This window comes from Chiloscyllium punctatum, chromosome 11 (assembly GCF_047496795.1).
Source record: "Chiloscyllium punctatum isolate Juve2018m chromosome 11, sChiPun1.3, whole genome shotgun sequence".
Taxonomy (NCBI): Eukaryota; Metazoa; Chordata; class Chondrichthyes; order Orectolobiformes; family Hemiscylliidae; genus Chiloscyllium; species Chiloscyllium punctatum.
In genome coordinates, this window is record NC_092749.1 from 108,369,959 (window position 1) to 108,388,986 (window position 19,028).

Below are 19,028 nucleotides of genomic sequence, written 5' to 3' on the forward strand. Positions count from 1 at the left end.
CACCACTTTCCTCATTTCCCCTCCTCCCACTTTGCCCCAGTTCCAACCTTCCCGCTCAGCACCGTCCCCTTGACCTGTCTCACCTGTTAATCTTCCTTCCCACCTATCCGCTCCACCCTCCTCTCCAACCTATCATCTTCGCACCTACTTCCATCCAATTATTGCCCTCTCAGCTACCTTCTCCCCCGTCCCACCACCTCCTATTTATCTCTCCACCCCTGAGGCTCCCAGCCTCATTCCTGATGAAGGGCTCCTGCCCAAACCATCGATTCTCCCCCTCGGGTGCTGCATGACCTGCTGTGCTTTTCCAGCACCACATATTCTCAAAATTGAGTACAAGAGTCAGGATGTCATGTTAAATTACAGGAAGGATGTGGAGGCTTTGCAGAGAGTGCAGAAGAGGTTTACCAAGATGCTGCCTTGATTGGAGGATACGAGCTATAAGGAGAGGCTAGAAACTCAGGTTGTTTTCTCTGGAGTAGTGGAGGCTGAGGGGAGACTTGATAGAAGATCCTTAAATTATTAAATGCAGGGATAGGGTTGGCGGTCAGAACCTTTTTCCCAGAATTGAAGTGTCTAACACCAGGAGGCATGCATTTCAGGTGGGAGGGGAGAAGTTCAAAGGAGATGTGAGGGGCAGGTGTTTTACACAGAGAGTGGTCAGAGTCCGGAATGCGCTGCCAGAGGTGGTGGTGATGGAGACAAAAATACTGCAGATACTGGAATCCAAGGTAGACAAGCAGGAGACAAACCAGGCAGCATCGGGGGTGGAGAAGTCAACATTTCGGGTGTTACCCTTCTTCAGGGTTGGCGGTGGAGGCAGACACGGTAAGGGAATTTAAGGGCCTTTTTGGTAAGTTTAGAGGAACCTCGATTATCCGAATGACACGAGTGGGGAGTATTTTGTTCGGATAATCGAATGTCAGATAACACAGTCTAGCCAAGCATCGGGACCTTGTGATTGTGTCCGGACAATTTGAAATACGGATAATTGAGTGCCGGATAATCGAGGTAAACAGAACAGAATAGCCTTTATCGTCACATATACTCAATGTGTATAGTGCAAAGTTTATATGTCACTAATTATAGTGCCAACATGAATATACCAGGAGTGGAAGGATATGGACCAAGAGCAGGCAGAATGGATTAGTTTCATTTGGCGTCATATTTGGTGCAACATCTTGGGCTGTACTGTTGTGTGTTCTCACACTCCTTACTTTTACATAGAGTAACTTAACTTCTTTTTGTTGCCAACATAAAAATAAATTAAAAATGAGACCGTGCAGTTAGTCCAATTTATCTATACACACCTTAACAATGCATTAAACTAGAATTGCACTAATCACCCATGTTCGTTCCCCTTGTTTCTGTCTTCTGTGTGCCTTTGTCTGTTCTGGTGTTCCTAAGAGTTTTTTCTCCAGTAATTGTAGCATGGGTGACGTATTCTGCCCTTTAATTGAGGAGACTGCGGTTGGCCTTGGAGGATGACCTCAAACAGCTCTGGCACTTGAGGGCCCAACTTCAAACTGTACCACCTGGACCTGGGCTGCAGATGTCTGGGCTGGCTGGCTGACTAACATACAGCAGCAAGGGCATTTTCAGAGTGATAGGAGTGGGAGCAGGAATTCTGGCATCCTGAGAGAAGCCATCTAGTTCCATTTTCTCAGAGCTGTGCCTTAGCATTCGTGTTGATGTATTGGAGGACAGATTAACGAGTGGCTATGAAATCCTGGAACCCCTTTCAAAGAGCCGCATTCTGAGCCATCAAGGATGTAGACTGATTTTCGTTGACGATAGTTTGAGATCCCACTGGAGCCCTCAGACCTTTGAAGCACAAAATCTGTTTGTGCTTCAGCAGAAGCATTGATTAGCCATCAAGTACTGAATCATGGTAGGTTCTACTAGGGAGCTTATGGAAGTGACCATGTATCCAAAAATTAGACTCCAAATTTGCTCAAAGTCCTGTACCTGCTGGACATCTTTCACTGTTGCACTTGCAGATTTTCTGTTAAGTTTTCCAGAAAGCATTTGCTTATGTACACATATCAGCCTTCTATAGTCTAAACCATCAATGCCCTTATGTGACTCACCTCTCCCACCTCTCCCCCCCCCCGCCCCTTAACCTGGCACATGCCATTCTTTCTCTCTGTCGTGGCAGCTATGCATTTGTGGCTGGCACCTCATCACATGCAGATCTTTCTCAGCCTCTGAAATAATGTTGTCCCAGTGGTTGTGAGTGTGCTATAGAACTACAGCATCTCCTCATCTTCATTCTCTGACTCGGCAGATTCCAGCTCTTGGGTATTTGAAATGAAAAAGCGAGGTGTGGTGCCTCGTGAAGTGAGGAAAGAAAATAAGAATTGTGTGCTTATCTGCACTCTAGAGGGAGAAAAAATTAGTGAATGAAACAGAGGTGGGTAGAGAGAAAGAGGATTAAGTATGCAAGTAGCCTGCGTATTGATCCCTCCAATGGCTACACCGTAGCATGTGTATACGACTTGTGGGTGTGTGCTTAGGATAAACAAATGAATTGAACCATGGGTGAGGCTACTGTTGCAATTGGTACAACGTGGCATTTGAAGATGGTTAACCTTGATAACTCATCTTGGATTGGTAAATTTCTTTATGCATTGCCTCCATGTTCTTGGAGCTACACTCTGATCTCTATTGCTTATTTTTATTTAGTGTACGTAAATCCCCCAAATCCAAGCAATAGCTTCCTCACTTACTGAACATAAGATGATTAATCTCTAAAGGGCACAAGTCTTTGGCAATGTGTTGTGTTTCTGCATAAGGATGTAGAGGATTTGTACCAAAGCCCCAGTGGTGTAGATTGGCTGCCCAGGGTCCTTGTCCTGGCTTGAACCTGTTCAGCAAGAGCCAGTTATGCCGTGTTAGTTCAAACCCTGCGATTGGACAGATGAAGGTTGTCACACGTTTGTTAGTGACTTCCTGAACTTCCCATTCCTTGATCCAAAGGGTGGCTGATTGATCTTGCTCAGGAAAGTAGCTCTGTATGGGGTACCAAGGTAGAAGGTGGGCATCAGTGAATTGAGCATGTTATTCCAAGGTGGTAAGTAAGTTCCATCACAGATGGTTTCACCAGTTTGTAAGTTTTGGTCAAATTGGCAGGTGTAATGTTCACATCCAAATCATTTCTATAAATGACGAAAAGTCGTGGACTCAGCACTGATCCTTGTGGCACTCCACTGGTCTCAGGCCTCCAGTCTGAAAAACAACCCTCCACCGCCACTCTCTGTCTTCTACCTTTGAGCCAGTTCTATATCCAAATGGCTAGTTCTCCCTGTATTCTGAGATCTAACCTTGCTAACTGGTCTCCCATGGGGAATCTTGTAAATTCAGCCAGTTTAATTAGTTCATCTCACTGCTGCATGTGCAGAATGTCTCTCGGTGTTTTGCATGAAGACCTCCAGACCATTATTAGAAAATCTTGATGTATGGTGTTGTGTGAGTTGATCTGCCTTTTCTTAAAAAGAAAATTTCAAAAGCTTCAAATAAACATTTTGACACCACTTTGGACAACAAACCACATACCTTCTGTTTTAAGAGATGTGGGTTACCTTCTAAGTAACACTAACCAATCACGGCACTGAACTGTCTGTCAATGCATGCAGCCGTGAACAGCATGGGTAGCGCAGTTTGCTCACTGAAATTCTCAAGCGGCACAAATGTGGCATTCTGCATGCACCATGAGCAGGTTAATGACTTCTAAATCTGTGTTCAGCCTTATCCAATTCTCACTCTATTGTGTTTCACATTTGGAAAAATAACCAGTGCTGGACACTGAGTGCTATTTAAGTAGCCACAATGTCTGTTAGTATTGCAAAGACCTTTTGAGGGGGTTGAAACAAAATAATACTCCTTGACTGATGTGTTAATTGAAGTCATCGGTGTTTTATAAGGTAAGACACTAAGATGTTGCTTGCCCTGCGTGGAGAATCTAGAACACAGCGAAACAGATTTCTGAAAACAACAAGCAATGCTTATTGAAGGTCCTCTTTTAACATTTTTAACAATTACAATGTAATAACATACATTGCTGTAGGTGCCCATATTTGCATTGCATATTTCAATAATTACAATTACTTAATTAAATATTGTCTATTTGCTGTGTCAACTCTGAAACTTACAGATTATGGCAGTGACACACCTTGGCTTGCTCGTATGAATATTAAATATTGTACCTAAGGCCTGTCTATTTCTTGTTAATGCAGCATATTTTCTATTTTACTGTGTATTATCAGTTACAGATTAGGCAGTTTTCTACCTTTGTACATTATACAGTGCATTTCCAGTTTAAAGGAACATTATTAGTTTTCTAACCTTCCAAAGCTAATGGCCAGTCCATAGTTTTATGAATAGATATTAGAATTTTGGAGGGGCAGAAAGTGCCTTTTCCCTATAGGCCCAGTGGGAAATACATCAGGATTAATTTCTTGAACCTATACTGCAACAATATTGGGATCTAAACTGTCAATCATGGATTGTAGCAGGGTTGAAAATGTTTTTTTTTATTTTACAGCAGGGTGTAACAACAACCTGATGAAGAAAACCAGATTGTGAAGCTACCAATCACTCCTTAATGGAAGGGAAATCTGGGTAACATATAGTAGGCAGGATCAGGGACTGAGGCTCAATGGTTTCGACCTTTGCTATCTGAGACATGTCCTCAGCATGTCTTTGCAGGACAAGATCATCAACCTGAGAGTTGTGGACTCTAAATTTAGTCAGCGTGCATTTTTTTAAAAATTGATGACATGCAATGGCTAGGCTGTGTTCATTGGATGAGTAAAGCCATAAACCCAAAGACCTTCCATACAGTGAACTGGCCATTGAGTCATGACCTGCTGGATGTCCACACCTACCTTTCAAAATCACCAGCAAACAAGAATTGAAGGTGCAAACATCAGCACATAAACTGCAACACAGTCACTGACAGCAGAACCCTCTGGAAACTGACTGTTCGAAGGGATGAGAACAAACCAAAACACTCACCTGGTAGAGAGCACGGCCCAGATAAAAATTTGTCAGCAAATTCTGATATTTCTGAGCTAGCTATCTTTCGCATCAAATGAAGCTAAGACTGCCTTACTAAAGTGAGACTTCTGAGTTACACCAGATGATGTTTAACACAAAGTTGACAACCAAAGATGGCAATGGCTAGCACAAGGGGACATAGCTTTAATTTGAGGGGTGATAGATATAGGACAGATGTCAGAGGTAGTTTCTTTACTCAAGAGTAGTAGGGACATGAAACGCACTGCTTGCAACAGTAGTAGACTCACCAACTTTAAGGACATTTAAATGGTCATTGGATAGGTGCATGGATGAGAATGGAATAGTGTAGGTTAGATGGGCTTCAGATTGGTTCCACAGGTCGGTGCAACATCGAGGGCTGAAGGGCCTGTACTGCGCTGATATGTTCTATGTTCTAAGGTGCAAATTATCTACTCACAAGATCAAATGATGCCATGGAAGATGTGGAAAATGTACCAATACTTTCAATGCTGCCATAGGTCCATCACATCAGCAGAATATCATACACTTTAAGCTCTGAGAGCACATGCATATGTGAACTCTTAGTTTATAGTGCTGCTTGTGGTTTGTGTTATGTGGTGAACTCAAACATTGCTGATTTTGGCTGAGAAACTGCCAGTGAATTTTGTAGGTTGAATTTTCTCCTTGGTCTTAGTAACCATGTGTTTAAAGCTACCCAAATAAATTTTAATTTTAACAAATGTTGATGTATACACGTGTTTGCAAGAAATAAAATGGTTTGTTATTATTGTTAGTATTATCCTCATTTACTTGTGTAATGCATGATTTGTCTGGAGAGCACACAATACAGTACTTTTCACTGCATCTCAGTACAAATGACAATGACAAATCAAAACAAATCAAGGATGTTAGTGTTATCCAAAAGGCCAGATTGCACTCATGTACTAATGCATTGCATGTCTTTAATTATTGTGCTAAAGTCTTTAAGTTCTGTAGAAATATATTTTAAAGCAGTTGTTGCCATTTTTCAGCTGGTTTAGCTATAGATTTAGATGGACTGGAAACTACATTCAAAATGCATACAAAATGTCTCTTGTATTAAATAGAGGTTACTGTGATGGGCAATCATCTGGTCTAAAAATAGCCTGTGACCACCTCATCACAGGATCTAATATTAAACACAGATTGTGACATTTTTATCGTCGGAAGTTTAAAAAAAAAGGATATTTTAAGCACAACAATGCATTCCTTTTGATCACAAACTTCTGGAGCTATCTTTGTATCCCCGTTTTTTGTTTTCTAAAAGCTGCTTAATTGATGCTTTGAGGAAGGATTGCTGCATCAGACTTAGTTTGCTATTACAAATGTTTCTAAAAGAGTTGTAGTGTTCTAGTTGAATTACTTACAAAATTCTGGCTTCATTTACAACACCTCTATCCTAAATGGAGACTGATTAAGTTTGAGAGCATAGAGGAAAATCACAAGAAATACATCCGTATTAGCTCAGTGATTGCTTGGACTTACATTCTGTGTCATGTCCTTTGGCTTTCCTTACAACAGCTTCCCTTTGTGGCTTATTTCCAGCCTGAGGGAGTTTACATAATTCTTTCAGTAGAATTTTCAGCAGTTCCCACAGTGTCTTTCAGTATCAAGGGCTGACTCATACTTGAGTCTTATAATTGAACAATTCTGCATCTATTTTGTGTGTTCGTTTCATGTTTTGTTTTGATTTAGAGCTACTCTGGGGAATGGGGGAAGAGAGAAACACTCACTTATGACCTACCCAGACTGTGATCATTGTTTTAAGAACTTGTGTTTGTTAACTCTCTCAGCATTGCCTCGGCACAAACACTGTAACAAATGTACAGTGAGGCAAAATAACCTGTCACAAGTTTTACATTTAATGTTAAATTTGGGATTACTGTGAGTGAGTAAGCATGCTGTGCATGTCTTTAATCTGTAATAGTATCAGAAATGGCATTTTCACTCACTAAATGAGAAATGTGTTTTGAAAGTTTGAAAGACCAATCCAGTAAAGGAGAACTTGGGAATTAATGTGGGGTCAGTTTGATAAACCTGTTTTACATTAGTATAGTTACACTTTTGGACGATTTATGATATCTTACATAGAAATATACAAGTTTGAATAGTATGACAAACAATATAGTGTAATATGTTATGTTTCAACAATCAATGACCCATTATATGACATACAAACAGTGAACTTCTCTTGTGTTTTACTGATTTTGTTACACATTAAGAAATTAAGTCATGCATCACTGTGCGTTTGTGATATTGTTTATGCCTTTGCAAGTCTTAAGAGCTGCCTTCACCTTTGCATTATTTCAGAAGTGCTGTCAATAATTAAATACAGATACGCCCTTCTCTGGAGGCACATTGGTACCTGACAACATTGTGGTGAGATATGCATTATTTCTGTGTTGTTCCTTTTGGGCCTGAGAGACATGTTATTACACTGGTCAGGGCCATTACCACACGCAATAATCGAATCAAGGGCTCCTCCATCGAGCAAAAAGGATCCTGCATTAATGGAGTATGCGCAATTTCAATCCACTTCAGAGGAGACATGGATCAGCAGCACAAATCTTTTAATTTGATGCTAATAGGCACTGAATGAATAGTCTCATTTGGAAAGTTTATGCAGCATGTCTGGTGTCAGAAATTACAATTGTTATACTGATGCATGGGATGCTCTTTTGTGATAGCGATTGAAACAGAATGGACATGCCTGACTTTGTTCTGCATACATCTAATGATTTAGCATACAATGTTTACGCAAACACTGTACAATTGAGACTAACAGTTTAAGAATGTGTTGAAAGTGAAAGCAATAATTACTGTTGAAATACACTATTTTGTCTTCAAAGATACCTGAATAGAATGTTTTTTAAAAATCTACTGTTACAGTAAACTTGCTTGTTAACCTGTGTCTTTTCAAATAATATAAAAGTGAACTTTAGGATCAGCTGCATTATTGTACTATATCAGCTGGAGCTGCGGTGTGGCATCCAGCCAAATAAAGCAGATTCAATACAGTACAGCTGGTGCATTACAGCTGATGCTTAAACCTGATCTCAGCTCTCAAGTTTAGGTTTATAACCACCATACAAGGTAAAATGCAAAAAAAAGTTTGATGGATTAAATAATCCATGTTAAAGTCATTACATGAACATTCTGGATAGATGAAAACAATGTTGCAGGAGCTATTAAGTTTTTGTTTCTACTGTCTTAAAAAGGCACAATTTTGCAATCATGTTTGATGATTCCAGTTCTCTTAAAATGCAAGCTGCAAAATGTGATTTTTATGAACCCAAGCTACACTGTACCCAGGAGCACTTGATGTTCACAATGGGTGACCTAAACAGAAAATGTTTTATTTCCCAGTTAGTGATAATATCCCTCTACCCAATGAATGCAAAAAAGAATGATATAGAATAAGCAAGTTTTTGTGCAGGTATGTATACTTTTTTTAATGAGATTCTGCATTTCTTTAATAGGGTATTGAGAATGGAACCTCCGAATACTTCACTGGTGGTTCAGAAATGAAAGAACTTTGCGATGTCTCTATTTCAATACAGAAGAAGAAAGAAGCCTTGAAACACATGTATGTATCACCACCTAATTAAACTGAAAACTTTGCGCCCTGACTATAAAGCATCAAGTGTGTTGTCACAAAATAATAAGTAAATATGCCAGTTTCACAGATTAAATTTGAAATATGTTGTGCTGGCAGTCACTGGTAATGCTCACTTTGATTACAACTGTACAACGTGCTTTGAAATATTAGTAGTTGATGTATTCTCTTCCATGGGAAGAAATTCCTTTCAAGCCTCTAGCCGCCTTCCTAATCCATGTGGTAATTTAGAAACCATGAAGAATCACAGTTGTAATGCTGACATCTTGCTTCCCAGATTATCCCAGAGGAAGCTATAATCCCAGCACCATCCAAATTCATACATCTTCCATTTGTACTAGTGACTGCCATACATTATAGGCTGCTATCTTTAAAAGGCTGTAATTCCAGTTGTCAGTGAGAAAACTATGAAACCTAATGGTAAAGACATCGTCACCTCATCCAGATTGAATTAGACCAGTGATTATTCTGTGACTTTTTTGGGATTTTTGAATATATTTGGCTAATGAAAAGGATACAGTCATGTTTGATGCCAAAATGTTGATTTAGCATACCTGTTCAAGGTTAGAAATCCTCCGATCTGAACCTGGGAGAGAAATTAAATTTAAATATTCATTAACCAGACCATAATTTTTTTTTTCCCTGATGATTATGTATTATCAGGAAGTCAATAAATGAGGTACTGCCATCAAATTTCAGCACTGTAATGCTTTAAAATGACCTGTTGAGGTTTGCACAAATCAAAAGAAGCGATTTCGTAGCAGGTTTGATTAGTTGCTGTTCAGGCCAACTCCCAGACAAGGGGTGTGGCCAGGAATCGAGCCTCAAATTCTTACAGAATAAGAAGAACAAAGACTCTTTTTGAGAGTTCAGTTGATGAAGTCCACTAACCAAACAGGTTATCTAAAGAAAAGAGCCATGAAGGTCCCTCCTCCCTCATCTGATCTACAATGCATCAGCCCACCAACTTGGATGGAATCTTTCATGTTAATCTTACTCTCACAGCTGACAGTTATTTGGAGCAAGTGATGCTTTGTTACATTTGATACTGGCATGTGTTCTAGAAAACTGCTTGACAATACATTTCTGGCCTAGTTTTGCCAAGTTTCTCGATCTTCAGAAAGATTAGGGTATGAGGATAGGTGCCAAAAGAAGGAAGACCTTTTATGTGACTCATAGACAATCAATAGGACTGTCCACCCAGAAGAATGTCTTCAGCAGAGCGCTAAATTTGTAACGATCCTCTTCTGCAATGGCCATCAATTTGACGAAAAGTTAATTCTATAATGTGATAATAAATTCTGCAAAGTATTCATTTACCAACTCAGCTATTAATAACTTGCAGACCAAAACCCAAGCGTCCTTTTTCTTGTTGATTATTTTAAGAGGTGTAATAACAGATTGTAGTTAGAGCTAGCAGTAGCCCAATCAATAGTACATTGGGCTCAATAGAAATGGCTGTCACGAGGGCTCATTCAGAAAGTTGGGAGGTATGGGATACAGGAAAATATGGCTGTTTGGGTACAGAATTGGCTAGCCGAAAGATGACAGTGACTGGTAGCAGTTGAACAGTATTTCACCTGGAGCTCATTGACCATGGTGTCCTGCAGAGATCTATTCTTGGATCTCTGCTCTTTGTAGTTTTTATAAATGACTTGGATGAAGAAGTGGAAGGGTGGGTTAGTAAGTTTGCTGATGACACAAAGGCCGATGGTATTGTAGATAGTGTCGAGGGCTGTTGCAGGCTACAACAAGATGTTGACAGGATGCAGAGCTGGGCTGAGCAGTGCCAGATGGAGTTCAACCTGGATAAATGCGTAGTGATTCATTTTGGAAGATTGAATTTGAATGTTGAATACAGCTTTAGAGACAGGATTCTTGGCAGTGTGGAAGAACAGCAGGATCTTGGGGTCTACATATATAGATCCCTCAAAATTGTGTCACCCAAGTTGATAGGGTTGTTAAGAAGGCATATGGTGTTTTGGCTTTCATTAACAGGGGAATTTGAGTTTAAGAGCTGCGAGGTTTTGCTGCAGCTGTATAAAACCCTGGTTAGAAATGAACCTTCCAGCTCAGCAAGCAAACCTACAACCAAAACCTCAACCTGAGCTACAAATCTTCTCAAAACTGGTTAGACCAGACTTGGAATATTGTGTCCAGTTCTGGTTGTCTCATTATGGAAAGGTTGTAGATGCTGTAGAGAGGGTGCAGAGGAGATTTACCAGAATGTTGCCTGGATTGGAGGGCTTGTCTTATGAAGAGAGATTGAATGAGAGCTAGGGCTTTTCACACTGGAGAGAAGGAAGAGAGGTGACTTGATAGAGATGTACAAGGTATTGAGAGGCATAGATAGAGTAGATAGCCAGAGACCTTTTCCCAGGGCAGAAATGGCTGTCACAAGGGTTCGTAATTTTAAGGTGATTAAGAGGAAGGTTCCTAATGGGTGCGTGGAATGCACTGCCAGCGATGGTAGTAGAGTCAGAGATATTAGGGACATTTAAGTGACTGCTGGACAAGCACATGGATGGCAGTAAATGGTTGGGTGTGTAGGTTAGGTCGATCTTAACAACATCGTGGGCCAAAGTTCTAAATTGAACAGCTAGTTATTGGGAACTAACTAATTTAGACAAACTGCTGGTATATTGTTGAGCAAGTTTCTGGTTTCCTACAGCCTAAAAATAAGTTGGTGTCTTCAATAGTCTAGACTATGATACTGAAAGCTAGTATAAAATTGCTGAGCATCTCTCCCCTCTTTTAAAATGATTGTCACTTCCCCCTTAAAAGAAATCCACATTCCAAACCGACTTCTATGAATGACGTCCACTCTGACATTGACTGTCATGTGATTTCCTTTCTCTTCCTCAATCTTGCAATTCTTTTTCTGTCTTCCTTTGCAGTGATACCTCAGGAATCCCTGAAGAATTTTCTTGGCCTTTCCTTTATATGCTGTCATGTGGTGATGCTATCCACAAGTGTGGAGTTAACTATACCCTCAAATGGTTCACTCAATCTTGTGATCACATCTGTGTTATTAGGCTTCACATTCTAAATCTAGTCTTGGATGAGTCATGACTTCCTTCAGTATAACAACAAAAAGACTGAACCATGATTTGCTGTACATTTCAGTTGGAGCCTAAAAGAATAAAAGATAATCTTATTGAAAGATATCAGTTTCAAGGGGAGATGGCATAGTAAATGCTGAGAAGATAATTCCCCTTCTGGGAGAATCTAGGATGAGAGGGCACAGTTTAAACATAAGGGGTTTTCCATTTAAGACAGAGGTGAGGGGAAATTTCCATTCTGAAGGTTGTTAGTTTCTTGCAACACGTTTCTCTCAGAGTAGTGGAGCCTCAGTGAAGGCTGAGCCATTGAAATATTCAAAATTTGAATTAGACAGATTTTTGATATACAGGGGAGTCGAGCACTGTGGAATGGTGGGATTGGGGTCTGATCTGATCAAATGGTGGGCAGGGCTCATTGGGTCAGATGGCCAACTGCTGCATCAATACTTTTAGTTCTTACATGACTTTGTTCATTTTGGTTCAGTAAGACTATGCGTTTCCTTTACCTGCTGTTGGAACCTGAGCTTCAAATCCCATATTCTTTATGTCATCACCACTATTTACTTTCACTAGTGCATGTTTGGTTCCCTCTGTCTTGATCTTATCCCCTGTAATATTGAAACCATTGTGTGTTATATTGGTATCTCCAGAATCAATCACTCCAGTGTTCTCTTTTATGGTTCCTTTCATTTACATTTGTAAACATTCTACTCTACACTAGACTATGCTACATTCCTATTTATAGCTCTACCATAGTTCTCGAGCTCCAAAACATTAAACTTAAAATTGTCGTCCTTGTCCTCAAGTTCTTTCTTGGTCTTCTGCTACCATACCACTGCAAGCCTCTCCAAATTTACTCTCCCTCGTGCATTCTTAAGTCTTCCGACCCTGGCTGTCAGATCCCCCTGCCCCACACACCCCACCTCTCTGGCCTAAGAGCTTTCATTTGCTAGGCTCTTCTGTCTTTCAGAAAGCTTAACTTTTCTTCTAAGCCATTAATTATTGTCCCTAATTTCTCTCCCAACTCCATGTTCTGTTACTACTTTGTGAATTGCCTTGGGACATTTTCAATGCTAAAGGCTTTTTCTTGTATTGCTATTGATAGAATCCCAGGCTGCAGCACCACAAGCAGGTGAAACTGTAGGTGAGAACTTTGTCAATTGCTAGTAGACTCAACTGAAATTCCTGAGACCGGGAATAAGCTTGTTCCACACCACATTTTTGAGATCTTGAGCAAGTTAAATTTTGAAGTCTTTTATCTTTACCAGAATCAGCCTTAAGAATGTCTATACAGGAACATAACATTCTGCTGCTTCATATTAAGTATTCAGAGTACTAAAATATTGGAATTTCCAATTATGGCCACAAATAAAGACTCAAAGCGTTTTTTTTAAATATGTTTTCTGTTTAAAGAAGTATTTTTAATAGAAGGATTTTTTTTTGGTTCATTTCAAAAACAAGCTTTCGCTTGTTAACCCCACAAAATGTACTTCCTGCTTTTGCTTTTGTACTTAATATAAAATTTATGTGAAATAAGTATTAGTTTGCACAGCTGGGAACATCTGAATTATGGGCACCAAAAATAATTAAGATTGACGTTTGGATAGTTTCGGGGGAGTTTTCGCAAGCATAAAATAATTAAATGAATGTTTTCCATCTGGATGACAATGGATACCTTAATTCTTACGGGAAATTCTATGTTTTTCAGTGTTGAAAAGTCTTGTCACACGAAAATCAGAAATTTCAACAAATCTGAAGCTAACACTTGCTTGCCAAAAGTATTGCACACTGTAACAGAAGATGAGCAGGATGTAGCCCAATCTGCTACAGGTTTCAAGCATGAGATTCAGGATATAAATACTGGAAGAACAGAAGATTGTATGAACTCAGTTCAAAGCAAGTTATTACTTCCTGTCATAAAATTGGAAAAATATATTAACAAGAGACAGCCAGCTCAAGAGAACTGCCAACAACAACCTCAATCTATTGAACAGCTGAAGACAGGTTTGAAAGGCACAGTGGGCGGTAATGAGTCAGCACTGCAGGATCCTAAACAAAGTGAAGTAAACACAAAAATACCAATGCAGCGAAGGAAAGACTCCTGTTCGAATGAAGCAGATAGTGCCAAGAAGATTGTTTTAACAGAGACTTCAGCAAACCTCTGTGAGATTACAATGGAAGTGAATTCTCTCGAGTCTTTAGGAAAACCACCTGTGAGAAAAAAGCTTTTAAATCATAATTCGAATCGTAAAAGGTCAGTCAAAGGTAAACCCAACAGGCTTGACCCCTCAAAAGAAATTGGAGGTGAGCCATTGTTTTCATTAGGCAATTCTCCCCAAGACTTTTGCTTCACGGATAAACATAAAAAGAGAAGATTAACAACGAGAACCAAACAGATTAGAAAGTCAGAGAACGCGCCTTCAAGTCCTTCTGACTGGAAATCTGTGAAATCAGCAAAAGGTACAGCATCGGTAGAAGTTGAATCTGATGTGGAAAATGTGCCAAGAAAATCTAGACTTCGAAAGCCTAAAAAGTCTGGAACTGCCAGGAATTAAGTTGTCATGTGACAGTCATTAATTGCCATTGGAGTGTTTGGATAAATGAGGTCATTTTATAAAAACACATCACTTTTAAAATAATTAAGATGCCAGTGGCTTTGCATATTCTGGGCTCAGACTTGTCATTTAATATTAAATTCATTACAAATGGATAACTTGTCTTTTAATTTTAATACATTTCTCTCTTTATAACCTTGACTGGCAACTTGAAAGCTCAGTTTCTTCGCACTTCTGGTCCTTTGTAATTTGGTGTTAATCCCATTAATGATTTAACTTAAAATATTGATCAGAATCCATTTGTAAATTATCTTAAAATGACTATTTCCTGTCTTAGTGATCTTCATATAAGTTCAATTCTTAAGCTGTTTCCTCCTTGTATTTCATAATAAAGTTAAGTAGATCTGTAACACTTCGTGCTATTGTTCAGTTTTCACTTTACATAAATTTCAGACTCAAGTGGCTACCAGCTCATTTTGGTTTTCTAGTCTGATGGTGATTTGATAAAATGAAAAGTCAGGATGGGCTCAGTGACATTACAGCATTCACTATTTAAAATAGCCTGTCACTTTAGATATCACTAATTGTTTAATACTACAGTGACATGAGGAAATATTTGCCTGTATGATCTAGATTTCCACTTGCTAATTACTGTTACGCACACATTGTGATGATTTATTCATTTCAAACAGAGATCTAGCTTCATGAATCAAGTAGCTATCACTAGTAAATGTGGGAATGTTGATTAGCTTTGGCCTTGAGGTTCATTAAGGTGATTTCCTGTCACTTTGTCACCAAAATAATTACTTTTGTCACCAATTTGAGCTTTACTGGTTAATCACATTGGAGTTTCCCGATATAGTTGGATTCTTGCCATAGTACTTGATGTCTAAACACAGTAAATGCTAATGTTGACAGCATCCCTCCTCAATGATAGAACAAGTGCCAAATAGACTAAGAATTCATCCTCTTGCATCGATGCTAATATGGTAGTGTGCAATATGTCCGGAATAGCCTCCCAGTTCTCTTACTTACAGATAAGAGGTAGCTGAAAAGTCAACTCTGGCTGAGGGGACAGATGGAACTGTAACTCTGATGATCATCCTTTTTGATGTAGCATATTTATAAATAGGAATAGGCAAGTTTTTCTTATCTATATTTTTGACTATGTTTCATCTTTCACTGGCTTTCAGTAATAATGTAATTTTTTCAAAAGGCAAATCTTTTCTGCAGGCATCTCTGAAATGCTTAGAAACAGTAAGTTTAATGTTCAGTATTGTTTCAGAAACAATAAACTTTAAACCTTTAAAATCCAATGATGCCATTTAAGCATCAGTGCACAAAGAGGACTTTTTAGTCTGTTTGGCATCTTTCCTTTAATTGAGGGGGGAATACTGTCAACCACAAGAAAATATTAGAACAAATAATCAAATGCTTGGCCAAGAGATTTTAAGGAGGAGTGAGATGTGGATTTTAAGAGTTCAAGAGTTTAGGGCTCAGTGGCTGGTTGATATTGGGCTGGTTAAAATCAGGGATGTATAAGAGATCTGTAGGGTGAAGGTGATGGAGGCAGTTCCGAACAAGGATTTGAAAATAAGGGAAATGCCAGTTCTGGAACGATGCTAGGTTCGTGAGCAGAGTGATAAGTTGGGTGGACATGGGGCAAGTTTGAATACAGAAATCAGAACTTTGAATGAGTTTATTTATGGAGGGTGGAAGATGGGAGACCAGCCAGAAAAGTATTGGAACAGTCAAGTATAGAGATAACAAAGGCATGAATACAGTTTTCAGCAGGTGGTAAACAGAGTCGGGGGTCAGAGGTGGGTGATGTTATGGGGATGGAGTGGATACAGGGTTGGCACATTATTCTCAGGTACTAACATATCTTGTTGTGATGTGCAAAAAATTTACTGAGCCAAACCATACAACACAAAATCAGAACTGTCCTCCTACATCGAGTCATTCATACTAACATCAATAAAATCTCAGTTTAAAAATAAATCAAATTGATTTGTTCTTTAAGGTTCATATCAGTATTATAAAAAGGCAAACATATTTTAAATTTATTAAGGAGAGTACTGCTCCAGACTTTAGTTTAACCACAGCAGAATTTTAATCATAGAAATTATAGCACTGAAGACCATTCAACCCGTTGAAGCTCTGCCAACTGGACATACATAAAGCCATTTCACTAACTTTTCCTTAACTTTTCATGTCCCCTTCTCAACTTCCTATAGCTGAATTAAAATGGGAATGTCTCCCTCAATAGCCCCTTGTGGTAAAGATTTCTAAGATCTAAAACCATCTATTGGAGCTAGTGGATTGGGTTTTAAGAAATCCCCAAATTGGTGTTCTCTTGATCCTTGTTCGTCACCTAGGAAGCATACTCAGTCAGCTCTATGGTTCACTTTCTGCCCCATAGTCATCTTTCTATTTCCTAGTTCTTATATACACATATATTGCAACGATACATGCTGTTTTCTTCCTTGTTAAAGAAAAGGCTTATTAGAATAGAATAGAATCCCTATGGTGTGGAAGCAGGCCATTCAGTCCATTGAGTCCACACTGAACCTCTGAAGAACATCTTGCCAAGATGCATTTGCTACCCTATCCCTGTAACCCTGCATTTCCCATAGCTAATCCACCTAGCTTGCACATTCCTGGGCTATGGCGATTTATAATGGCCAATCCATCTAACCTGCACATCTTTGGATTGTGGGAGAAAATCGAAGCACGTGGAGGAAATCCATACAGACACGGGGAGAATGTGCAAACTCCACACAGACAGTCCCCCAAGGGTGGAATCAAACCTGGGTCCCTGAGGCAGCAGTGCTAACCACTGAGACACTGTGCCGCCCCACGTTTTTACTGTCCCACGATTAATATTCCCTTTTTGTAAATGTTAGCTAATTTTGTCCTGTATTCCAAGCATGGATATGAATATTAGTGGCAGTAACTGATCTAACTAAATTTTGTAGGCATGCAACTTGGGAGCTTAACAGTTTGTGTAAAGGTTCGGCCTCAAAAAGAAATGCTCTGGTCTCAATGTTCTGTTATTTCAAGGAGATCAAACATCTGGTATCTACTTAACGGATCACGTTTGGAACATGAGAGAGATGTATTCATTTGCTCAGATGTACAACTGCTGCTGAGCTGGTCCAGCATATTGACCCACCACCCATGAGCATCATGACTGAGGTCCAAATATCTAATTGCTCTTTCCATCATATGTTACTTTATTTGTTTGCATACCTCTGTATTTTTGATATTATTGGCCCAGAGACATTCTGACAAGTTACTTGGCAATTGAATTTAATGTAATGCTTGGACAGTTACAACTTCAGGTGTTTCCACTAGACTTCTTTCCATTAACTTCTTTATGTCATGGGAACACTTGACTATCCAATAAGAACAGTCAAAGACATAATTGTCCATTTAGGTTAGTTTGACTTGGATCTAAACTACCTGTACTACTTGCTCCCCATTTATAAGAAAATTAGATTAATTATTTGGATCATTTCCTTCCAGAGCTAATGCACCAGATTCAGTTCCTCATAAATACAAGGGAAAAAAGTTCTGTCAGACAATATTGTTTCTGTTCTCAGCCTGGGAGATTGTGAATTATTTTTAGTAGTTTGAGCTGTGACTCAGTTCTGCAAAAATTATTAATTTTGCCAAGTAATGATTTCATAAGGCAAAAGACATACTAACAGTTAGTTAGTTTTGGTATTTTCTCATGAATTTCACATTTGTGTTACTCATACTCTGGCCAACATGTTAAAGGGGGTTCTGTAAGCAAGCTCTGAAAATGTGAGCTGAAAGTTGAAGATGTGAATTTCTTTAACACCAAAACAGATCTGTTGCACCTAGAAATGTAACCTATCTCTTTCTCTCCCAGCCCCCAAGAAAGATAAACATGATGATTGAGATTTGGCGCATCTACTACATCCATAGCTGATTAAATCAGCTTCTGTTTCAATTAAGCAATTGTAAGACCATGAGACCTTAGTGCAGATTCAGCAGAGTCACACATTTTCAATTTTTTTTAAAATCTGGCTTTCTTTTTGATAGTTAGAAATTGTTCAGTTTTACCCAAGAGATGTTATTACCAAAGAAGCAACATGCTGGAACCTCATATTCCTTAAGTCGTGGATATCTTTTAACATATTTAAAACAGCATTAAAATTGATGTTGAACTCTTATTTCTTTCTCCAGCGACGCTGCCAAACCTGTTGAATCTCTCCAGCATTTGGTTTTTAATCTGGTAAAGTTAGTGTCTCGATTTCTGCGCATGGGTTACTGACCAAATTGCAACATAAGTCGACTGCCTCCCTCACTACCACATCTGTTCTGATGATTTCACCATCTTTATCAATGCTCCTGATTTGTCTTCAAACCAAAGATACATAGAGGATGCTAAGGCTCCCTTTGTGCTCATTTTTCACCTCCTCCACTTTGACTGGACTCCACCACCTTCAGCTTGATTCCACCATCAAACACCTTTTTTCCTCCTCTCCCTTTCAGTACTTTACGAAAGGGCCATTCCCTTCCTGATAATTTGCTCCAATGCTCAGATACTCTTTCCCAAGGCACCTTCCCAAGCAAGCTCACAAAGCTGGAAACAAAACATGATGCTGAACTGAAATAAGCTTTGTTTATTAAAAATCCACATTTCATCTTTCACCCTAAAGGCCCTTCAAGAGAAATACCAATTTGGTTGTAGTTCTTTCAATTTAG

The 19,028-nt window shown here is 39.2% G+C and overlaps 1 protein-coding gene across 1 annotated transcript in view; it reads left to right on the top strand.

Moving 5' to 3' along the window:
* slx4ip (SLX4 interacting protein) overlaps nt 1-14,687 on the top strand; it is a 99,713-nt gene extending 85,026 nt beyond the window's left edge. Inside the window, 3 exon segments of the mRNA XM_072581502.1 lie at nt 8,538-8,644; nt 13,445-14,270; nt 14,272-14,687. Of these exon segments, the coding sequence (XP_072437603.1) occupies nt 8,538-8,644; nt 13,445-14,270; nt 14,272-14,313 (975 nt within the window). The 3' untranslated portion in view covers nt 14,314-14,687.
* Nucleotides 14,688-19,028: the final 4,341 nt, after the last annotated feature.